The 24,970-nt window shown below is 43.6% G+C and overlaps 1 protein-coding gene and 2 long non-coding RNA genes across 5 annotated transcripts in view; 1 reads left to right on the top strand and 2 right to left on the bottom strand.

The window, feature by feature from the left end:
- The window catches only part of Samd12 (sterile alpha motif domain containing 12), a 404,233-nt gene extending 396,238 nt beyond the window's left edge, over nt 1-7,995 (top strand). For both annotated transcript variants that reach the window (XM_005381902.1, XM_013512788.1), the window contains one exon: nt 49-7,995. In XM_005381902.1, the coding sequence (XP_005381959.1) occupies nt 49-71 (23 nt within the window). In that variant the 3' untranslated portion in view covers nt 72-7,995. The remainder of the gene's footprint in view (nt 1-48) is intronic.
- The window catches only part of LOC106148207, a 22,503-nt gene extending 7,061 nt beyond the window's left edge, over nt 1-15,442 (bottom strand). For both annotated transcript variants that reach the window (XR_001233443.1, XR_001233444.1), the window contains exons 1-2: nt 13,903-15,442; nt 24-188 (exon numbers count right to left, since the gene is read on the bottom strand). This is a non-coding gene — a long non-coding RNA (uncharacterized LOC106148207). The remainder of the gene's footprint in view (nt 1-23; nt 189-13,902) is intronic.
- LOC102003546 lies at nt 15,437-24,970 on the bottom strand. The gene is made up of 3 exons (XR_260489.2): nt 24,693-24,970; nt 18,480-18,562; nt 15,437-15,515 (listed from the first exon to the last, which is right to left on the bottom strand). It is a non-coding gene; the product is annotated as an uncharacterized LOC102003546 (long non-coding RNA).

Raw genomic sequence — 24,970 nt, 5'->3', positions numbered from 1 at the left:
GGGGCATAAAGCAAGTGACTCACCATGTTCCCCCTTTTCTTCTTGCAGCCTCGGCCGAGGGTTCTCCATAAACACAGTTAGCCTTCCACGCTGCTGTCCTGCCAGTGGGTATGAACATGGCCTGTTCCCCACGATGAGACGAACTCATCGCACTGCCAGAAGAGATCCTTGGAGCACTGGCAGATTAACTGGATTAACCGAAAAAACATCCATTCAGTCAAGATCATGAGCTTTGGAAAGAAACCTTAGTTTGCTATGGATTTTAAAATGAGGTGCATAACATACAGTGCCAGCTCATTCCAAGTGGTCACTGGCAGACCACTGGCTGGAAGATTGCTTCTGGTCTTCATCACTGTGCATAACTCAAGTTCCTTTGGGGGCGCTACCTGTGCCCTTCACTAGAAGTCCTGTTTTAGCATGGCAACTACTGGATTATTTTATTATATGTGCAGGTGGCATGATGTTCTAGAAAAAAATTCACAGCAGTTCTGCGATCTCAGTGGAAGTGTTCACAATGTTATGCCCTGGTAGGAATGTAAACGTGTCTCAATTATGTTAGTTATGGTGTCCAAAGGTATTCTGTCCGATGCTGAAGCACTTTATAGAGAACACTACACTGACACAAATCAGCACGTTCAGTACATGTAGGAAAACAAGAATTTTCTTTTATAAACTTTGTCTTATTTCTGGCTCAGACTGTCCAAGACAAGCTCCACTACTAGCATATCCCCACTCATGTGTGGTAGATTGGTGTAAATATGGCCATAATACTGTTAGACTTCACTTCTCGACACTTTACTGATAACTGCATAATTTGCAGCACCAAAGGCAAGAAGAAGCAGGCCTGGCAATTGGATATTTGAGCTCTTGGGTCTTTATACCAAGGCACAACTCAACATGCACAAATACCCAAGTACAAGAGGCTGCTATTTGGCCAACGTACACATTCTCTCAGTCTGTAAAGAATTCTTCCAAAAGCAAAGGAGGAGAGGCCCCTTCTTATCATTAGCCGTGGTGGGTTGAGGCTAAGGACACAGAATATAATTTTCCTTTGTGGTCTCACTGTAATGCTTTGGGAAATAGCTTAGGTCAGGTTTAAATCACAATTCTCTGATTTAAATTATGGGACTCCACTCTGTGCCTAGAGAAGAAGAAGGGTTCCATCCCATACTAGGTTGATTCCTCAGCACAAAACCTCCTAGTTCTCTTAATCCTTTCTGGAATTGAACCCATGACTAATTTTTTATTTTTTTTTTAACTCTATCTTGCAACAAAGCACAGTCCTGGGAAACTGTCCACTTGGTGACGGCTCGTCCTCAGTGACTGGCCCTGTAACACACCTTAGGGTTTTCCTCCCTGGAGATCTCGAGTAGGCTGAGTCAGAAGCTCAGCACAATATGTTCTGTGCGCCACTGCCCCGTCCCGGGCTGAGGGCATCCGAGGCCCCTCTTTCGAATGACTAGGACGACTTCTGGGACCCTTCCAGAGCCTCTACTGCATGTTCGGGGAGAGAGATCAGGATGTGGCTGTGCAGCCAGGGAAGGGGGCTTCCAAAGGGAACTCACAGAACTTCCAGTTACCTCCCACACCTGGACTTCTGATCCGGCGGCACCCAAACCATCACACCCGCACCAGACCATAATTCTCTACCAGTCCAGAGCCAGCCCTCGCTGCCAGTGACCCTGAATGTTACCTCCCCGTCTCCACCATGAGGCTTAGCGCCCACAGCTGGGCTTCCATCCCTTCCTTAATCCGGCAAGCATTTGCTGACTGTCCGTCATGTGCTAGAACTACAGCATACAGAACAGAGTCCCCTACCCTTACCAAACTGTTTCCTCCCCCAAACCTATCACCTACTGTTCAGCCATGACAACTGAATTCAGACAGTGTTCACCCTCTGCCAGAGAAACCCAGGAAAATGCACACAGCAGCAGGCAGAGAGACCCTTGTGTGAGGGACCAGGCAGCCCCAGAGCATATATTTGTACCCATCCTGTATGGACAACCCCTCCAGATCAAGCTAGTGAGAGCTTCCCAAAGCAGCTTCCAATTGCTTTCCTTGACACTCACCCCAACCACCTATATTCCCATCCTTTACGTGATGCAACCATTTATCACTAAACTGGACTCTCTAAAACTCTTAGTCTAGAACTCGTCCTGAGGGCTCTGGTTTGCATTTGATGAACCCTCAAGAGCTCCCTACTGCCAGGTGCTGAGCAACAGTAGCAGGGAATGAACCGGTCTACCAGAGACATGGAGAGAGTATTGCTAACACCCTTGAAAAACTGGACATGGTCTATGGTGCCGATGTTCTCTCAGTGATGGTGGTGCACTGTTATTTATGCTGGCTCTTGCAAAATATTCTGAACAATTAAATAAGAATAGTTTCCTAGCCGGCTTTTTTTTTAGTTGAAGGAGTACTAGAAAATTGTTAAAGGGTGGTGGGTAAAGACAGAGATGGGGGAAGGCAAAATGAAGACCATTAAAGAGCCCAGTGGATGACAGTGTCTCTAAAATTGCCTTAATGCCCGGCACACACTGCGTACATATTTGCGTATGAACTACTACTGTTTTCCAAACTGCCAACCCCTGTTGGAAGTCTTTTGGCCCCACACAGTTTTGGAAATATGGTGGCATAAAAGTCAGTGATCACAAGCTAAACCAGCAAACTGGAGCAATGACTGCATTGCGTCTTTGGCTTCTTTGTGCAATGGGCTCCTCCGTGACTTCCCATGGTTACTTCTGCCATGCCAGAAGGTACACTTATTCCCAAGATGTGTGAGCATGAGATTTTACTGCCCAGAAATTCAGAAATGGCTATGCTAAGTCTTGTTTGGGCTGGGGAGATAAGGGATAAATATTTTGATGTCTAAAGGCTGTAAACTGTTAATGCTTAACTTTTCCTCTTGCTTCAATCCATGCTACACCCGTATTAAAGACTGACACACTTGTGCAAACACAACACTCTTGGGAATGAACTGAAATGAATAATTATCAGACTGTCCAGGGTGCCAAGAGGATTAGCTTACTCCAGCTCCAGAACTGAATTTAAATATGCAGAGCATTGTCAGTTCTGCTAGGTACAAAGCAAATCGCTGCAGTAGTCTGAGACTTTACTAGGGACACGGAGACCCTACCGACTTTCTTATGGGGAGTGGCACACCTTCCGATCTCTGAGCGGGCTCTGTGTCCCTGCAGATTTGATATCTACCTCCAGAATACGGGTAAACCACACTTAGTTTCTCTCCAGAGTCCGTGTACAGGTGGCCCGCAGAAGCTCACAGGCCTACTTCTAAGGGCAATGTGCCATCTTTAACATTCCAGGGGAAAAGGAAGCTCAGCCTTCCCTGAGAATATAAATCGAGGATGGGCCTCCCTCCCCTTGTGACTTGCAAATGCTCTGTCTGCAAACTTCACGGCATTGATTTTGGATGATAACAGTAAAAGTCTCAAGGAGGGAAGTTTCCGAGATCCCCCTCAAGCACTTTTCTTCTACCAAACCTCCTCTTCCCTGTGCATCAGCAGCTTCATTCTGATGCTTGCCTCAGATTTTTCAGAGTAATTTTGTTACTTGACAACTAGACTTACAGCTGCCATTGACTAAATCTAATCTCTGACAGTGACATAAACTCCTTTATCCCTTCCAGGATGTTTTGTTAACCCCTCCCACGGCCCCTCCACCCCCCTTTCTGCTTTTGTTTTGTGTGTGTGTGTGTGTGTGTGTGTGTGTGTGTGTTTAATTTTTTTTCTTTTCATGTCTTTCTTTTAAGATAGCACCACGGGTAGATTTCAAATACTCAAGAAGTAGCTCAAATTAGATCAGCACAGTGCTCACAACTTTTCCCCAGTCCTGACTAATAATTCCTCCATAAGACTGATCTTGGAGACACTTGCTGCCCAGCAGTAGTGGGGCTTAGTTTTCCTTCTCCAGGGGGCAACTGGTCGCTGCTGATCCTCACAGCAAAGCCCGGCAAAGCCACTGGAGTCAGCAGGCAGGAAGCCTGGGAGATGTTTCTATGGGCACAGCTAGGGACTCCAAGTCCAATTCAGGCAGGGCTCGCCCCTGAGTCTCCCCACATCTGTAGCTAATCCTGGAGCCAGAACTGTCTGTGAATTCTGGTTTACAAATGCACATGATTCCTAGCAGCTCAAAGCAAAAGAGAGCTTTGTTTCTGTCATTTTGCTCTGGCGACCTTCCATATCTGGAAGACAGGGAACATTTTGGGGGGAAGCTTTGGAAAATGTGGGGGAAGCTGGCCAAGCACACGGGAAAGTTCTACCACACCTTAAGAATAAGAGCAAAATGGATGCTGTCGTTTGGGAAGGCAGCTGGAGGGACCCTGTCAGTACTACCACCTTGTGACCACCTGGGCTGCTCAAGGAACATTCTGGGCAGAAGAGTGGGAAGAAACAAGCACTATCTAAAATCTAAACGGCTTTCTGGTGAAATTTACCGGGACAAAGATAAGAGGGAAGAGCTAACAGGTGTAGGACTGATTCTAGACCTCCTGCCCAAAGGCAGAAGGACTGAGAAATATCTGGAACAGAACAACAGACCTGGGTGCAAAAGGTTTTAGGAGACTGAAGCTTCATTTGCCTTATAAGGTTCTTCATCGACCCCACAGTCTTACATCAGGGCCTCTCTCTCCTACATATAGTTACATCAAGCACTAAAAGGCACGAATAGGGGCCGGGGATACAGCTCAGTGGAATAAGTACCTGTCTGGCAAGCACAAGGTCCTGAGTTTGATTCCCTGTACAAAAAAAAAGATACAAATGGCATACACTTTGTAAAGGTCATTATAGAACAAATGTGGAATTGCATTTGGCTACTTTTTGGACATTAATTCTGATCACAAATTTTCTTAGTTGGGAGCCAGTTGTTTGGGAGTTTTGACTTGGTTTGTCATTTGTTTTGTTCTTCTCCAAAACTCAGACATATCTAGGATCCTTCGAATGACTCTTCAACACAGGCCGTTCTGCCTAATTGTACTATTGGAAGCAGCCCTACTGATGTAAACTACAAGAAGACTGTTAATTTAATCTGACTTTGGAGAAACTTATACCTAAAATGATTACAACACTGAGGACTCTGCAGGTTGCCTGCCATGTGGTTCACAGCCTTTTAAAACTTCATCATTTGGAGCAAAGGAACTAAATGTTTGCTCTCACCTGGTCTCACCACATCGGCACACACATAGCTGCCAGCTGTGGAATTCCAGGCTGGGTGGGTGTGTGAGAACGCACAGATCTATTTTGTGGGCTTGCATTTAATCACCACCAACTCCCTTGGATTCTATAGTGAAACACTTTGTGATGCTTTTTTAAAAAAATCCAAAATAGAAGCCTCTTATTATATCATGATTTGGTATGGAAACTGATTTTGAAGATAACCTTGAAGAAAAATGTGCTCATCATTAAAGCCTCAAACACCTAGAGGTTGTTCCTGCTGTTCCTCCAACTGAGGATCTCTTCCTTCAAGTCCCAAGGGGTGAGACTGGCCTCTGATACAGCCAAAATGCTGTGAAAACACCTTTTAAGCTCTAGAGAGAGTCCCCATTCAAACATAATTGCAAAAATAGGATTTGGAATTGGAGCACTTGGTCCTCGATCCTAAGGTCCCCGAATCAATTCTAATTCTTTATATATGTTGACTGTGTTTTTTGAAACCACAGTTCACTGCATTTAGTCTGTTTGCACTGGGAGCTGCCTCTGACTGGCAGCTTCCTGGATCCTGATCCCGAGGAGCACATTGGAGAGGACTGTGTGTCTCCCCTACTCCAGTTGCCGAGGTTTCCAACAGTGCCCCCAGCTCTTCTGCACAGCAAAAAGGCTACTGGTGATAGGCGGTGCCTTAAACAGAAAGTGGAGTGGGGAGGCTATTCATGACTGAATGCTAGAAACTTTGTCCTTTGTGTTTAATTTTATTTTTATCTGCAGGGCTGTGTGTGTGTGTGTGTGTGTGTGTGTGTGTGTGTGTGTGTGTAGTCCTAGCAATGGAACACAGCTTCTCGCCACATACTAGACAAGAACTCTACCACTGAGCTACACCCCAGCCCATTTCTTTCACTCTTATCCCAGTCTCAGCTCAGATCCCCAGAAAACTGGCCTTAGCCTTTGCCGTGGGTTCCAGTCACCATGGAGAGAGCTACCATTGGCCTCAGCTCACCCCAGGCAATGGGCAGCTTTCTGGGGTGCCCCAAAGTTTTTCCACCGGTAGAAACATGATGTCCTTACAAGGCCACAGTGAGGGGACTGGGTCTGGCTAATTACAGAAGCTTGCATTGCAGAGCGCTGAATAATAGCAGGCTCTTGACTTTGTACTGTGTCTCAGTCATGACCAGGGTAGAAGTCACTGGTCTCCCGAAAAGCCAAGCCAGCACAAATGTTTTGAAACTAATTCCACTGAAACTCTTATGTCACTAAAGCATACTACTGTAGTTCCAGTTAATCCAACTATTTAATATCATTAGGCACTAAATTAAATAGCTTTACACAAAATTTTAGAAAAGATCAATATTGCAACAAAATTACATATTAGCAGTAAAAAGCACCTGAGAAAAGAAAATATTGATCTGTTGTGGTTTCTATACTAGAGTTATTCTTAGGGCTTATTCTTAGGAGTTATTCTTAGAACATTGGCACTGTTCTGATAAACAGGAAGAAAATGTTCTGAATTCGAGAATGCAAGACTAATAGAAATCACCCTGTCTCTGGGCCTCTGCCTGCCTATCTGGGACACTCTCAGTCCCTCCTCAACAGAGTTGTTTGGAAACAGAAAAGAGCTACAGGGAGAAGCTGTCCCACGCCACCAGTACAGGCATAATTATCATGGCATCCTGGGTTATGGCTTTTATTTAATGATACCTTTCCTCACTGGAGACTTTCTCCTAAAAGCTGTTATTACCGAGCCTCCTCTCTGGGATTTAGAAAGGAAAAAGAATGATGAGAAAGTAGCAGTGAGTGTCTAACATCCCCGTTGCATGCTTTTTCCGATGTGTGGGTGCTGGTCTGCAGAGTCCAGAGCCAAGGTGTCCATTCATCTCCACTTCTCCACTGCCCCTTGATCTCCACTTCTCCACTGCCCCAAGGGTCAGAGCACTGTGACCTACCACGGGGAGACCCTGGCTTGGATTAGGGCCTGCGAAGACTGCCAGTCCTCAGGTCAGAGAAGATCAAGGGAAGTGCGAAGTTGACAAGCCAGGGGCCACAGGAAGCAGAAAGCCAGACCAAGTTGCATGTTAGTTATTTGTTCTAGGGAGGAGCAAGAAAGAGAAATCACGCAAGGTGGATTAAATATAACTCAGGTTTGAGTGGGGAAAAAAGAAAACCGGCTAATTCTTTTACAGACACCAACAAACATGGCTAAAAAGCACATTTCTTAACACAGAAGCCTATGTAGATAGTAGACATTTTATAGCTTCCTTAAGTGAGCAATAGTCTGAACTCTCTTGGTCTCTTAAGAATGATTGATTGATTGATTAAATACGTATTTCCCTCGTTCATTGCCCACACTGTAGTGCAATTCTCTCTATGCACCCTACGAAGACTCGCAGGCCCAGATTTAGGTGGACACAACCAAGTCACATGGAGAAACAAGAGTGCCTTTTCTGTTAGATACTCACTTTCATTCTCTGGGTTCCCAGGGCATAAGATGTTTAGAAACTTTTTCCTCTAAACATAAGAGTTACTGTGCACCACGATTTTGAACCACTGATCTCCATACCTTAAGCAGCTACCAACTTGGGTCTCCTTTCTATTTTCTTATAATACTTCCTTCTGTTTGAGGTTTTCCTCAAGAAAAACTAGGGAGCACGATTCTTTTTAAATTGATAAAAAATGAGACTGTATAGATTTTTGCTCCCTTCGTGTCCAAAAGCATGATCTCTGTCAGGCCTGAAAATCTGCTTTATCATTTTGTATATTTGACTATTTTGTATTCAGCATTACTTGACTCTTTATGTGCATGGCAATATATTAAAACGTGCGATTTCTATTAGTGCGTAAAAGTGTTTTGATTCTGATTTTCAGCATATATCCTTGACCAAAAAAAAAAAAAAAATACATTCAACTTTTCATTTCTATTTTCTTCAACTCATCAGCTTTGCAGAAGAAAAAGAAAAGTTAACAGCATTTCACTTTCCCCTTCTTAGCTAAGGATGCAACCCATGGTGGAAAATTGTCCTCGATTATGCTGTGTTTCCTGGAGAAATAATATATGGGAAAGGAACTGGTGGCCTCCCTCCAACTCCCAGCACACAAAATTCCTCCCGCGCCAAATCCCACCAGTTTGATTGTTCCTACTACTGAACACGTTAGCACTGAGCACATTTGGAGAAAAGTCACAATTCTCTTCTTCACAGACGTGATACCGCACCAGAGAGAGGTGGGAAGAAAGATTTTCTCCCACCAATTCGTTTCACTCCCAAGAGTCTTAAATACTCACAACAGTTCGATCCTTGGCGTTTCCCAGCACCTCGTGACCGTGTGCCTCCCAGGACTGGAGACCTAGGAGTGTGAGCTACCTGTCTTTACGTGTAAAGACACTGACCTTCAAGTAGCACTTGCTAGAGAGCACGGTGGTGAGAAACCAGTGCTCCCAGACAGATTGGCTCAGCAGATACCTGGATACCCTCCACCCTCATCCATACATTTTTAATACTTTAAAAAAGTTTTGCAGTACACAGAGTGGCAGTACATAATGAGTACACTCCTCTTAGGGAGCTGGTTCCTGCATATAGCGCATCTTCATTCGTTTCCACACCTTTCCTCTCCCCTTGTGCCACATTCTGAGACTTAAGAAAGGAAACCGCTAAACAAGCTGCACCAACGTGAACCGCAGGCCTTTTCCCTGCTCTAACCTGCGCTCACCTCTCTCCTCCAGGAGACGTGGTAATGAGCACTGCTGCACCCCAGGACTTTCCTGAGTCTGAGGGCTTGCCTCGCAGGAAAGGCAGGTAAACATTTGGTGGAAAATGAAAGGAGACATCACTGTGTTGTTTGGTACACGCTGACTGTCTGTCCAATGTCTCTGTTTGCCAAATTTAAAAAAAAAAAAAAGGGTTTCCTGAAGCAAAACCTGAAGTTATCTTTTAGGTTACCTCAGTGAGTCCACACACAAACACTCTAAACTCTCCACGTACCTTAGAACTCTAAAAACGCGTGTGCCTCCCAATTTCCCTCTGTGCAGATCCAGGACATGAAAACCCCACTGTTACACAGCCTCCTAGGAGATGTGAAACCCTGGCCCCCAAACCCATCTTTACCTTGCTGGGATAGTTTCTCATCATTTCTTCTCTTCTTGCCACTTTCTCTCATCGAGTTCTTCCTTGTCTTTGTTTCCTCTCTCGGCTACCTTGAACTAATTTATCTCTTTTTATTCTTAATACTTTCTAGATGGTAACGTCCTCTTCCCCTACCTTCTGAATGCTTTAGTGTTGAGCATATTTGGAGAAAAGTCACAATTCTCTTTCCCGCAAAACATGGTAACACACCAGAGAGAGATGGGAAGGAAGATCTTCGCCCACCAATTCGCCCTCACGGAGTCTTAAGCGCTGGATCCATGGCGTTTCCCAGAACCTCAAATCTGTGTGCTTCCTCCTTTCCTTTGATTCTTCCGTACCTATCTCTTCTTTTGCTCCATAAATGTTAGGTAAGCTGAATTAAACCTGGTGTTATGTTCTCCTCAGTTCACTTCCATTCTGCCCACTGAGCCTTGAAACCCTTTTAATGCTGCATTAAGCAGATTCACTCAATAATAAAGACTAAAGTCAGGTGTGTTCTGAGAGGTAGGCAAAAGCTTTGGTTTCCTCCAAACCTGCTGCAGTCAGATTCTCCTAAATACCACGTTACCCATATTAAAAGAAAAGGCCTATGGATGCTGGGGGCCTTGTGCTTTTCTGTGTACAGTGGCAGCTATATTTGGATCAAGGACAGTGTTGACTCTGAGAAGCCGAGGCCACCCAAATAATTTATTGACCTAAGATTATTCAGAATCTTATAAAATCCTTTTGTGAGCCCTAGGAAATGTGCATAGCAGAACTAGCTATCTTATGCTAGAGAAATCTGAAAATGCTTTTTGGTTTCTGGTTGGTTCATTTGGCTGGGAGCTGGTGGAGGTTTCTCACAGTGACTATGAAATTGTTAGGATTTTTGACATTTTATCCTGCATGTCTATTTTTAAGGTGGATAGGTACATTATAAAATAGCTTCCTGTGGCCTTTCATGAATGATGTATAAATGTTGAAAACTTAACTTAAAAAAAACTTTAAGAATGGCAGCCACATTGTTCTGTTCTTGTATAGTCGGGGCTGACCTGGGATTGTAAACAACTGCTTCACAAGCGCAGTTGCCTCCTGCCTCGTGAGAAGTAGGAGGTTGCTCTAGTTCTACCTTCCTCTCGTTTCTCTCCTTTTGGTGATATGACCCAAATACTCCTGGGTCCCCACGGCCCAGTTTGCACAGAACACCAAGAGGCAGAGAAAACGCATATAAGCACATTACCAGATTTTACTTTGTCCTTCAGGAAACTGTCAAAGCCAGAGCAGGGGTAGAGGTTGTGGGTGTGTGTTACACAGAAGGATCTTACAAATCCTCCCCATCCCATCACCCTCAGTGTCTTCCATCCTAAAGCAGCTGCTTCCCTCATTTCCAGCTCTGTGTGTGTGTGTGTGTGTGTGTGTGTGTGTGTGTGTGTGTGTGTTTACATGCATGGGTGTGTGTGGTGCTGGATATTGAACATATTGAACCCAAGACCTTCACACGGAACTCTTCCCCATCCTATTATTTTATTTCTAATTTTGAAACAAGTTCTCCCTAAACTGCCCAAGAGGATCTTGAACTTGCCATCCTCCTGCCTCACTTCCCAAAGTGCTGGGATTATACGTGTGGGCTGCTGTGCCTGGTTTAGTCCAGGCTTCTTTATAAAGAACCTTTCTAACTCTCACCTCTTATCTATGTAATTTTCCTACTTTTGCTTCTCCAGTTCTGTTTTTCTCTACCTCTTGCCCTGATTCTGCCTTCCCAAAGCATCCCGACCAAACCAGGAAACACTGAATGTTCTTTAGCAAGCAAAGGAGTATAGCAAGCAAACAGACTATAATTGTTCAGTATTATTCTTAATAATTTCCTTCATCAAATTTTCTTGACTTTTCCTAAGAATTCTAGCCCTGAGACTATGGAATCAATGATCATGAAATAGAGGGTAATAGAGAAAGTAAGACCTATGGGGCTTGCACGTTTTTGTTTATTCATTTAACAAACATAGATGGAGTCTGGGCTCCTTGTCCTGTGTGCCAGGAACTAGGCCTGACACTGGGCTGAATGATGCTGATTTAGAGATGAAGGACATTTTTCCTGACCTTAAAGATCTTACGTCCTAAATTATAGAAATGAGTAACTCAGCAAATCACATATTTTTTTAAAGTATCTCCTATTAAAATGCAAATAGGATAATAATTCAAGCACCATTCATTCTCAAGTGCTAGAATTGAGGAGAGGCGCAAGAATGACTATAGTCCAATAAGTTCTGGCAATATGACACATGTATTCTATGCCTCTCCCCAAGAATCAGGACACCCATTAACGTATTAAAGGCTCTGAGAAGTCTTGCAGGAAATAATCCTATACGTGTGTTCAGTGCAGCACTTTCAAAATTCACTCAAGCATCAACCACAAACAGAGAATATCAATTAACTGCCCACAGAGCAGACATTTTTGGAAATGCTGCTGTATGCCATTCTTTAGCTTGATCAACGTTATCTTGATGGGATGAGTATGAAGCCCCTCAAGAAAAAAGTGGGCAAAAGATAGACTTCCGAGTGGGAGATGGAGACCTGGGGGCCAGAAACCAACCTCCCGATTCCTATTAATAAAAACAATAACAGAGCAGCTACTTCATGTTCCACCTGAGAGCGTATCGCATCCTAGCCCGGTCGCCAGCCAAGCTCAGGAGAGGAGGAACAGTTGCACAACCCTGGCTGAGGCTCATATCCCTCTAGATTTTAATTGTCTCTCCTGAAATACCAGGCATCTGGAAGAGATGAATCCAATATCCCTCCAGAGCGCACACCTCTCGGTGCCTTTCGGCTCTGTGCTTTTTTATCTCCAGCTTTGCTTTTAAAGATATGCAAGCACACACTTGGAAAATTTAGAAGAATATCTAGAAGCTTCTAGATATTCTAGAATATCTAGAAGCTTCTAGTGCATTAGAGTTTACGCTCCTTCTTAAGACTGAGGGAGGTTTACTACATATTTTTGTCTCACAAAAGTTATGAAAGCCATTTTTCCAAGGAAAACAAGAACTTGGATCACAGTTTGAGCAATCACACAGGAGCCCAGGGCTGCCATGGGTAAGTCCACGGACATGAACAGGTGGTGATTTATATTGGGTAAGCCAGACATTCTTACAGTTCATGCTTGCGTGCAGTGGAGTCAGGAGTAAGGAAATCTTCAAGGAGTTTTAAAGAAAGCAAGTGTCATCAACTTGAAGGTTTGTGTATTCTTCTTTCAATGACACCTGATTCGACACTTGTATTAGCAGAGTTAAAGAGAAGGTGAACTCAGACCTATAAAGAAGCATTCACAAAGATTCCCGGCTGAACTCCTGGAGATGGTATTCCCAAAGTGAGAACACATTCCCGTCACACGGCGATGGAGGTGGACATGGAAAGGCGAGGGGAAGAGGCAGAGAGAATTTCAAATAAAGACCTAACTCCCCCTCAGAAGGGTCAACCTCGTTCTGACCCTGGATAAGAAAGACAAGCCCATTCCTTCGTTTGCCCCTTGTAGTTTCTATTTTTTGATTATATTTCCAAGTCTTTGTATGATGTTGCTACGTAAAAACAGAATAAAGTTTAAAATTTTAAATACAGTTTATTTTGAAGAACATAAAATATTAAAATGAGAATCAGTCCCAGTGAGCATATAATAGTGTCTGAATTATGATTTGATTTACTCAAGTTAAATACCTTAACTGAGTGTTTACTATGAGTCTACTCATTTAATGCCAACAAAATTCTCTTTATATTATTACTCTCATCACAAGGAAAGAGATTAAGGTTTAAAGAGATTAAATTCTTAGGCCAGATCATGCATCTAACCCAATCAAGCTCAAGAACTATTTTTGTTTTCTCTCCTTTTTTGTTTTTATTTGACACTTAAAAACTATGCATATTCACAGAGTATGGTGCGATATTTCAGTACATGTATACAATGTGTAAAAATCAAATCAGCATAACTTGTACATACAGTACCTCAAACACTGATCATTTCTTTCAGTTGAACAAATTCTCTCTACCTACAACTTTGCATTTTTGTTATTTTAAAGAGAATAAAATATTTAAAAACCAACAAACAAAACAAGAAAAATTATACAGAATTTCAAAACAAAATGATAGGAAATTAACAATGGTTGTTATATTGCATACTGTTATCTTCAAAGTAGTTGTTCAGATTATAGGCGTGCAAAACTGATCAAATAACTAAGCATTAATTGTTGCTTTCAATGAACCAATAGAAACCAGTAGTACGGCTATCTTAGCTAACTTGTGTATATATATTTTTTCTTTCTTTTTCCTGTCCCCCATCCCAGCTGTTCTTTCCTTTTGAGCAGTTTCTTTCCCTTTCACAATATCTATTGTATCTTTAGGATTTTATTTAGTCTTTCAGTTTCTTGCACAAGGGAGACAAATATACAATTTAATTGTTTTTAACTATGGTTACCCTACTATTCAGCAGTGTTAATTTTTCCTTCTACCCAAATGCACTACTATATCGAGTACTTTTGAAACATTGTTGACAGAAAGTTATGCTATCCTTGAAAAATGCACCCAACACACAAAGCTTAACGTGTTTTCAATTGTCTCAAGAACCTCCCAATCCATTTCATTTTAAGGATTCTCACCTTAAATAATGTCAACCAATTTTATTGGTGAACAAGAGATGCTAGAAGAAGAAAGGCAGCCGACAATGACTTTGCCTCCAACACGCCGGAAATCTCCTGTCTCAGGAAGGGAGGAGATCAGCACGGTGCATCCCAGAGGCTGCTACCAAGGGATCCTATGCAGGAGCCCTGCGGATAGAACAGGAAATCGTTCCGAGTCCCAGCCTCACGGAAACTGTTGTCCAGACAAGGAGCCAGGTAAGTGAATGGGCATTAGATCTGTGGCTCTCATTCTGCATTTTCCAGCTGGTCAACCTCTGTGAGGGTGTCCAGAAGAGCTGCTATTTCAGCCAGCCACTGGGCTTTCACTGTAAGTATATTACTATTGCATAATTTTTGTTCTGTTGCATTAAGTTGAATATGTAATCAACTTTCCTGATAACAAAAATATTTTTCCTATTATCTTTGGTCAAGAGGAAAAAAATCAGACACGTTCTTTAAATGCCTCCAAAATTGGTATGAATGTATTCTCTTCAAATTAGGGCTTTTGATTTTCCATGCATAAGGGAACTATAGTCCGTGCTTTTTGTACTGTTTCTGCTAAGATTTTAAACACCTTTTTTGTTCAATGTGTTCTTCAACTCAGCTAACATAGGGTGTAAGAGAGCTATTAGTGGGAAACCAAGCACATATCCTGTACCCTCATATCACACAATTTCAAGCTTGTCAATTCTTTCTTTATGTAATAGGCGTGCTTTTACTTATTCATAACCCATTTATTTCCACAAAGTCATTGAGACAATTCATAAGAAAATATACCATAAAATAGAAAGCTAAAAATACACTAAAATCAAATCAGAGAAAACAGAGAGCAATTAGAAGATCAAGATAAGGATGTAGGTTGTTACCTTCACACTCTGACCATCATTATTAAAGAGGAGCCGTAAATTTCACGTCGGCCTTGGAGGCAATCAAAGTGACTTGGATCAGAATTTACAGCATCCATAAAAATAAGCATAGATGGATAGTGGAGAAGAATACAAAAGTCACACGAATGTGTAACAAAAAACAGTGGCAGTTGTGGTTTACTGTCCTGAGAGGTGTGCCTCCCACCCTCGACCAGAGGAGTTCAGTCTGCTCTAAACACAGGCCGAAAATGTTAGTATTGCTTTGGGGAACCAAGTTTTCCCTTCCCATGCAAGTCTGAGAAACCTTTCTTATGAGTCTTTCTAGGCAGATCCTGAGCGAGGCAGTGGCCAATGTCCCTGTAACGTATACAATAAAGGCTTTCAAAGACCCGTTCTCATGATGACCCTGAAAGGCAGCAAAAGGCAAAGCAACCATGGGCAACTAGAGGGAAAAATTCTGTAGGGTCAAAATACCTGCAATGTGGTCTCAGCTTATAATCTCTCCAAAACGTAAGGTTACCTAAAGGATTGAGATGGAAGGACAAGCAAGATACTGTGCTCATGACGACAGCCGCTTCCACCAAACTCAGTCACGGTACCAAACACGGTTGGCTTTGTGCAAGGCACTTCAGTGCATCGTTTTACTTAATCCTCATAATAACTCAGCAAGGTAGCTGCACTGGTCAAGTCTTGTTCATTTGCGAGTGAAGCCCAAGTCAAAACTACCTTAGGCAGAAACAGAAAGAGAGAGGGTTACTGGATGATGTCATAGTAAAAGTCCAGGGCTAGCTAGGCAGGCCTCTCTGCCTCTCTGCCTCTCTGTCTCCCTGTCTTTGTCTCTGTCTCTGTCTCTGTCTCTGTCTCTCTCTCTCTCTCTCTGCCTCTCTGTCTTTCTCTGTCTCTGTCTCCCTCTGTCTCTGTCTCTGTCTCTCTCTGTCTCTCCGTCTCTCTCTCCATTGCTGGTGTCTTTTTCATGAACTGGAAGGATATTATCTCACAGCCCCAAGTTTACACCAAAAGAGGCCCTGTCTCACAACATCCAAGCCAGTCCTGAGGGTGCCTGCTGATTGATTGGCTGGGGGATGAGGACAGCCACAAGCTCATCCCTTGCCGCAGCCGGGACCTCCATGAGGACGTGACCCTACGGAGCTGGCCCCGCTGGGAAAGACGGTCCCTAGACTGACAGCACAACAACCTCACGGAACTGGGATGTGAGAGCAAGCAAGGCAGACGGAACTCTCCGATGGTGCTCACAATTGATACTATTGTCTGCACGTTATACATGAAAAATGGAGGACACTGCCCGCTTCAGTACCAGGTACCTAGGCTGATGGAGGAGGTTCTGGGATCTGGATAGCTTGGACTCCAGGCGCATAGAGAAGAGAAAGGCCTGAAACACAGCCTGGCTCACCGGACAGAAGGAGTGCCCCATCTGTCGAGCTGCACAGGGTTAGCAAATGGCTGGGAAGAGCGGGGAGGGAAGGGGTGCAGCCTGCACGTGGCTGTGGATGAGTATGAGCTGTCTCTGGCACGCAGGGCTCTGCAGTCCTGAGGCTTTGGCTCGTAACTGGCGCCCTCAGCTGCGTGCTCCTCCATGACACAGAGCAGCTGTGAGTGGTAAGAGTGCTGGCAACATGAGTGACGGAGATTTTCTAGGCACGCACCTGACCCTAGGAGAAAGGTTCCGAGCACCACCAGCCCATGAAGCTGGCCAGTGTCCTGTGTGAAGGGCCACTTCAGCACCGCCTCATGTCCACTCAGGAGCCGCAGAGAAGGGCGCTGTTCTGGAGACTGTGGTTTCCAGTGCCTGGCTCTGCCCGGAGCTGAGACAGAGCTTCCCCGGCTGCCAGGGCCCGGGCCACACCTCAGCACAGGTGTTCTCTGAAGCTGGGAACTGCTCCCAAATTTAGCTCTTTGCGTGATTTGAATTCTCATCTTCCACAACAGGGACAGCAGTCATGACAGCAGATGCCAGTCTGGACTCTCCGGATGCTGCCCTGTAACCCTTCGCTGCTGCTGCTATTTGCTGGCCTGAGGCGTAACTCAGATAAGCCCATGCTCTATCAACATGCAAATTCGTACGCACTCCTACATCTGTGGGGCATTGAACCATAAACTGACTGAACCCTAAACACCCACCCCGAACTCTGCCTCGTGGTTGGTTGGCCCTAGGCTCCTTTTTCCTGGGACCTACTCTAAGAACAGCTTGGTCTTTCTAAGACAGGCAAAGTTTCCAAGGACATCTGATGTCTTTGGCAATTGGGCTAAAAGGAATGCTTCAGCCAGGCGTGGTGGCAGAAGCCTGTAATCCTAGTGCTTGGGAGGCTGAGGCAGAAGGATCTCTGTGGGTCACAAAGTGAGTTCAAGGCCAGCCTGAACTGCATAGTGAGCCCCTGTCTCAAAAAAAAAAAAAAAAGAAATGCCTGGAGTAGGAAAATCGAAGGTGCCGAAGCTCTAGCTGCTTTCAGAATTCTCTTGACAAGCTTCCTTTCCTTCTTCCTAAAGTTGGCTTCACTGAGTCCTGCGGCCACGTGTCATATCTATGGAGAAACCACTAACCCAGTCAACTTTCCTAAATATTCCCCTGAATGTCCCAGCCTAGGACAGGCAGGAACCTCTGAGGCCCGAGCAGAAGCAGTGCCCGCCACAGCAACTCCTAGCAGCCTTCTCCCCGAGGATCAGAGGCCACCGGGAAGGTGACACATGGCAGATCACAAGGCTGCACAGAGAGGGATGTCTCATCCTTGAACAATGACATGAGCTAGGAATATTTTATTGTGTAAGTCATTGAGATTGCAGGATTTGTCTGCTGTAACAGTTGATACTAATTACCTGACTAATTGAATATGAAAAATGTGCAAAAAAAAAATCAAATGCTTGAAAATTCATACAATAGGCTTTTATGCTTTTTAAGAACATCTCTGCTTCAAAAAAGCTAAAACTCAGTGCATAGCCCCCAGTACTGCAGTTTTTTCAGATGTCTCTTACGACGTATTTCCAGAGCTGTGCATATATTTTTATATTATTCTTTTTTTCTCAACTGAACACAGAATTGCTTGGCTTACAATAAAATGTCCCGCTTTTAACATTATTAATAGCTCCAATATAGGTCTTAATTATATTAACTTAAGGGACTTATCCTTCTTAAGTGTAGTCTCAGAATATTTATTGTTCCATTTCCCATTTATTTTTGTAAAATGATAAAACAAATTTTTTAAACTAGGAGAATATTCGTAAAATTGCCCAAACACACCTACATGGACAAAACAAAACATAACGATCAACAAGTTGGGCCGCATGGTACTAGTTTCCAGCTTCAGATTTATGACCCTTCAGCTCAGTGCAGGAGTGGTGGTTGAGAATTTAGTGGTGACCCCGGGTGGGAGTGGGGGATCCTGCAGGAGCCTCTGCCACCTGGGCTTGCAAAGGATGTTCTGGCTCCCACTTTGTCTGACTCAGTGTGGCCTCCACACAGCAGGGAGAATCATCTTTTGAAAACATGAGACAAATCATATCCCTTCCTAGTCCTTAATCCTCTGGTGGCTTCCTCTTTGGAATCAATGCAGCTCTGAACCCCCTACCCACATCCACAAGCCCCTCCACCACCCGCTTCCCCACACTCTGCCCGAAACTCTCCCTCTTACTCCCAGCCAAGGCGGAGATTTCTCACACACATCCATTCTGTCCTACCTCAGAGCCTGGCTGTTCCGCATGCATCAAAGTCTCAGGAACCAGACCATCCTAACCGTCCAGTCTTTCCTCAAATGCCACACCTGTAAAAACACAGATTTTAAGTCACCCAAACAGTCAAATCAAACTCTGTCTTTTTTATATAATAAGAACAGCTGTGAAAGACATTTCTGGGATAGCTGAAGACAATTTCATTCTGTCACACACTAAATAATGTTGCAGTGTCCTATTAAGCGTCATAATAGCATTGCGGTTACATGAGTGAAGATCTTGCTCGTGGGAAATACTGGCCGTACTACTTAAGGACAAAATGTCATGATGTCTGCAGCTTACTTTAAATGAAAGCCCACATGTGTGTAAATGAGCATGCACAGAGAGACATACATAGAACGGAGAGAGAAAGCAAATATGGCATAATGTTAATAATGGGTGAATTTCGGTGAAAAGAAAATAGTGTTTGTTGTACAGTGTTATTTCAACTTTCTAAAGGTTTGAAGGTGCCCAAAGTAAAAAGAATAAAAAAGTTTAAGAAGTCTCCATCTTCACTCTCTACTCTTTTCTCTTGCTTTACTATCTGCGAAGTACCTAAAATTCTCTGACATTATATTTTTATTTCAATGATTATTGGATCTTCTTCCCCTGGAAGTTCCAGGGAGAGGAAGTTTTTGTCAGTTTACTAATCTCCTTTATGCCAAGCTCCTAGATCCAAGTAGCGCTCATGCATAGTTGTTAAATGAGTGACCGCCCCCGCCCTGCCCAGCACCCTTCAGCTGTGATACGCCCCAGCCTCCTTGGCATGAGTTGGGTAAAGGTGACTTGAACACTCCCAGCTCCCCAACAGCCAATAAATCAGCAAATCGGATCCAACGTTCACACTCAGCCCAGAACCAGCCTTAATCTTACTGGCGACATTAGACAGGCCCATGGGCAATGAAGATGCCAGGGAGAGCTTTTCTCACTTTACAAAAGCCCTTGGGTAAATATTGTCCTGTTGGATCCTCAGGTCACTTCTGCATGAAAGGAGAAGCCATCGGCTTATTAACAGAAGAGAGAACCAATCCTGGGAAGGGCACACGTGGCTTTGTCCAAAGTTTGGTACATTTACCTGAAAGAGTCAAGATTTAAACCCCCTTTTTCTGACTCAGAATAATTATGAGTCACTACATATCAAATCTTTGCTCTCTCTCTCTATATATATATATTTCCAGCCATCTAAAATATTATTTACAATCCATGGACAGAATTTTAATTGCTGGTGTGTGTGTGTGTGTGTGTGTGTGTGTGTATGTGTATGAGAAAAGCACCCAGAACTATCCCATCTAAGAAAAGAAAATGGAGATTGTGTGGTGTATCTAGAAGGTGGAGCTTTACAATGCTCTGTCTGGGTATAGACTGTCAGCAGGTCGGAGGCTCAGGGCACTGGTTTTGAGCTAAGTCTTTGTGTCCTTCAAGGCTTTAGCTCCTTAATCTATATGTTCATCCTTCTGCACGCCCACCTTCATGAGGACAGTCAACCTACTTGTGGGTGGCCCAGGTGACCACACCTACCACTTTTAAGCTATGCAGAGCTAGAACCCCACTTCAAGCAATGTGTGAATGGAAGGCAAAAAGCTGGGAAGAAATTTCAAGCATGTACAAAATCATGTTCACCCCAGAGGCCACCTCAGCTGTGAGTCAGACGGTCCTGCTTGTCTGAGAGCGGGGGAGGGAGGGCCTGATCCAAAGTGCTCTGCCCCTCTTCTACAAGGGACAGGAAGCCAAGTTCCCAAGGACCTGGTGCCTTATGCAGAGTGAAACAAGCTGATCGTAAAAGGATATGGACTGCATGAGGGTTGGTGTTGAATACATCCAACGCAGCGGTCAAATATATCTTTAAAAAATCTATATTTAGGAAACTAACCATAAAGTCACACGCAAGACCCATTTTGCATTTGTTTTCTTTTCTTAAAAAGCAACTTTCTTGAGATATAATAAATATGTTGTAAAAATTATTCACTTTAAATGCACAATTCCATATTTTAAAGTATATTATAGGGTTGCACAACCACCACCAAAATATAATTTCAGAATACTTTCATTAACTGATAAAGAAACCTATCATTATTAGCAGTACTCTTTATTCATGACAATTCTGCTTCCTCTTCATCTCTTGCGAGCTACTGACCTCCTTTCTCCTCCGATCCTGGACATTTCATACGGGTTAAATCATACATTATGTGGTCACTTCTGAATTCTTTCACACGTCATCATGTTTTTAGGGTTCATCCATGTTGTAGAATATAGCAGAACTTCATTCCTTTGCATTGCCAAGTAATATTCCTTTGCATGATTACACCACATGTTGTTTATCCACTCATCGGCTGACAGATATTTGGGATGTTTCCACTTTTGACTATTATGAACCACATTGCTAGTAACAGTCATCTACAACTTTAGTGGAGGCAACTATTCTTTCTTCTTTTAGGTATTTTCTGAGGAGTGGAATGGCTGGTTTGTAGAGTAACTAACTCTGTTTAAGTGGTAAGAGCCCGCCAGACTGTTTTCCAAAGTGGCTGAACTATTTATACTTCCACCAGCAATGTGGCAGTGTTGTAATTTGTCCACATGCTCACAACCACTTGTTACATTTTGCTACAGCCTTCCCAGTGAGTGTCAGATGATACTACATTCTGGTTTTGATTTGCATTTCTAGAATGATTAACAGTGTTGTGTACTTTTCATGTGCTTATTTGTCATTTCTATATCTTCTCTTGGGAAATATCTGCTTATATCCTTTGTCCATCTTAATGTGGTTATTTGTCATTTATTGATTTGTAAATATTCTTTTTATATTGTGGATACAAGTCCCTTATCGGATGTATCATTACCAGCTTTTCTTTCATTCTGTTTTCTTTTTACCTTTTCAATAGTATCATTTGCAAAATGAAAAACAATTCCCAATTTTTTTCTTTTGTCCTTTGTATTTCTTTTGTCCTTTCCAAGAAAGCATTGCCAACTCCAGGCCATAAGGACTTATTCTGATGTTTCAGTCTTCTAAGACTTCTCTAGTTTTAGCTCTTATAGTTAGGTCTGGGACCTGTTTCCATTTTGAGTTCACTTTTGTGTATGGTGTGGAATAGAAGTCCAACTTCATTGTTTTGTTGTTCCGGAACCATTTGTTTGAAATGATTACTTCCCCCTGATAAATTATTGTGGTACCCTTGACAAAATCAGTTAATCAGAAATACAAGAATTATATTATATTTGCATACTTCTCCAAGAATGCAATTAATTAAATTGATCTGTTCATTGTTTGAGAAGCAGGCATTCCTAGAAATCTGCAATGGGCGTGTATTGGTTAGGGTTCTCTGGAGGAACATGATTAATAGAAAATGCATGTGTAAGTATGCAAGGGGGTGCATCACAGGCAGGAAAGGCCATAGTGGCCTCTGCCCACTGGAGAGCTGGAGGACCCAGGAGCTGCTCAGCCTGAGAAGACGCAAAATGCAGAACAAGAGGGACCGAGGACATAGCCCCAGCTCAAGGTCGAAGGCCTGGGAGTGCCCTGGAGAGTCACTAGTTTAAGTCTGCATCAGAGGCTGAAAAAATGGGAGATTGATGTCCAGAGGAGAGAACGGCAAAAGACGCACCTACTGGAGCAGAGGGGAGTTCTTCCAAAGAGACACAACTTCCTTGCCTCCCCTTCTTTCATTCCACCCGTGCTATCCACCTATTGTTCGGTGGCAAGGATTGGGCTTCCTCCTCAGTGTGCGGGCCCACAGGCCCATCCTCTCTGGACACGCTCCACACACAGACCCGGGACTGAGTTTACCAACCTGCCAGACATTTCTTAATCCAGTCAAGCTGACAGATCCCAGTGAAGAGTCACCAGAGAACAGACCACAGAATATGACTTCTTAAACATGGCTTCAAGCCCCTCCACACTTTATAAAGGATATTAGTTTTCAAATAAAACATTGGACTAATATAACTGCAATAAGCACAAGAAAAATACTAATAAACATGGATGGGGTCTAGTAGACCTGTGCTGAGGTCCGGAAGTATGGATGACTTTAATCTCCACAGGAACAAACGCGTCAGGGCACAGTCCTTTGCCTGGGTGAGGGAACTGAAGGTTAGAAGGTTGAGTAACTTCCTCCCCCAGCGAGTAAGTCACTGTGCATTTCCAAGCCAAAAATGAAAATCTCATCTTCCGCATGATCAGCATAACGTGTAGTTATTGCCTAACTGCAAAGCCCAGATACTGTATTCCCTTAGATTCTGAGGTCATATTCCAACCTGCAGTCCACAGCAATCCTGCAACTTCTTTGAAGGCTCTCTTCTAACTTTAAATTCATGAAAAATTTTCCATCTCTGTGTGTTTACTTAAAATAATTATCTGTTATGAAAACACTTCACCAGGAGCAAGAAAAGGAAGCTTTCTTCAGTCATTGAAGATAATTACCCCTAAGGAAGAGTTCCCAGGTGGCTTTGCGGTTCCCTGGAGGTCGCACATTGGAAGCTGGGTGTTCTGGGCTGGGAGTGCCGCTCAGGGGCATTGTGCCTGCTAGCAGGCTGGTGACCCCAGGTTCAATTCCCAGCTCCACAGAGAAGATGTAGGGCATTCCTTTGTGCTCCCTTACAATTCAAACGTCTCTAGGACTATTCTTAGATCTCCTTTGAAGGACCCTGGGGTGCTGAAATATCCGCAGACAGCCTGGAAGTAGCCCACTATCGGACTACAAGGAGTCCTGAAGACTGGCCACAAAAATTTCCCTAGGCAGCTCTTATTTTCATACTAACTTCCACTATAAAAGCAAAAATGTATTCCAACAGGAACAAAAAATGTAGCCCCAACATGTAATTTTGAAACAACTTTATCTGCATGAAACTTTTTTTAAAAAAATCACATATTTAAAAAGAAAATGTTATCATTTTTGAAAAGCAATGCAAACTAAGTCACCAGGAGAACAAATAGTGTGCCAACCCTTAAAACACCACGCGTAGACCTGCACTTCCTTACATTACAGCTTCCATGAAAGGAAATTTGCTACCACATCCTCTGAACTTTATAATCAGTCTGTGGTTGGTTTTAAAAGGATAAAAAATGTGGTGCGATGCTAAACATCTTTAAATGTGCTAATTAAGGGTGATCTTTTGGAGGATCCATGGTTAGGGCCACTGATGTCTTTGATTTATATTCTCTTTACTTTCTTTAGAGTGAAAATGGGTTTCCTTGCATAATGTACATCCCTGTAACTCTAATATTTTTTCCTCAGGGACTTGATTTCCACAGCCATTGTGCAATTTCAGTTTTCTGATCTCAAGGTCCAAAAGCTAGTAGTCAAGGGATCATGAAATTTAATAATTTCTGAAGCTCTTTCTAAACTATTAAATTAGGTAGGACAGCCACAAAGGATAACTTGTCAAAGCATGGCTCTGTCCCTTCAGGGATGTGCCTGGCAATACCTTTTGAAGAACACAACCTAAGCGAACGGGCCAGTGTGTAATGAAGAGAATCTATTAAAAAGCTTTGGTCACTGCTGGTCCCAGTTACAGGTCAACGGCACTCCTACACTGGGTAAGTTGAGCTCTGCCAAAGAAATGCCATGCAAAGAAGTGGCCAGAATTTAGGGAAATCGAGAAGTGTTGCTGCCTATTTCCACATTACTTACACAGGTGAGCTTGTGTGGTCCCTGGAATGTGGAAGGAGGGGCCACAGGTCACCTGAGAGAAGACGCTGGGCAAGTAGGAACCCTGACCCCATCCTCCTTCATGGTCTGTTGGTTTCTCCACTGGTCAAAGGCAACAAAAAGTCAGAGGCCCAGGGAGCCACTGTTGTGTCCACCTGGGTACCAGCGTCCTCCAGCCAAAGTCCGCTAAGGACACATCTATAGTTGCACAATGCAGTGTGGTTGCTCCGTATAGTAAGAACATCACAGTGAACTTTGAGAAGTGTCAGGAGGTGATATTCTAGGACTTATTTCTAGGACTTGGCTTCATGGTGAGGAGTGTAGGGAAGGAAGGATGAAAGGAAAGGCTTTGCCTTAGACGGAGCGCCATCAGGAAGGGGGCAAAAGCAACTTCTTTATAGCATCAGCCTCACTTCATTGCTCCCTCATCCTAGCGAAGGTATATTAGGTGGCCTAATCCTAGAATACCCCCACTCCTTGCCAGCGTTCCCCACTTTGAGTTAAAATGGTTGGCTGTATCTTCTGCCTGGACAATACTCACATTTCTGGGTGTGTTCCACCGAGGCCACAGAAGGGTCTGGTTGTTGTCTTGATCCACCCTCATCAAAGTGGTCCTGCCCAATGTGGAGGTTCTGTGAGAGCTTATGTTATGCCAGCAGAATTTCAAGGCTTAGTTGATGGTGTCAGGCTAGGTCTTGGACAGCAGGAGCTGCTCTGCTCTTGCTCATAGGTCAGGTTGTGTGTGAATGAGCAAGCATGGTCTCCAGCACATAGAAGTCACCGCGTTCTGATTTCAACAGGATGTGCATCACTGGGTCG

Source organism: Chinchilla lanigera, unplaced genomic scaffold (assembly GCF_000276665.1).
Source record: "Chinchilla lanigera isolate Chin_1 unplaced genomic scaffold, ChiLan1.0 scaffold00016, whole genome shotgun sequence".
Classification (NCBI taxonomy): Eukaryota; Metazoa; Chordata; class Mammalia; order Rodentia; family Chinchillidae; genus Chinchilla; species Chinchilla lanigera.
The sequence above is the reverse complement of the archived record's forward strand: the minus strand, read 5'-3'. Positions and strand labels throughout refer to the sequence as shown.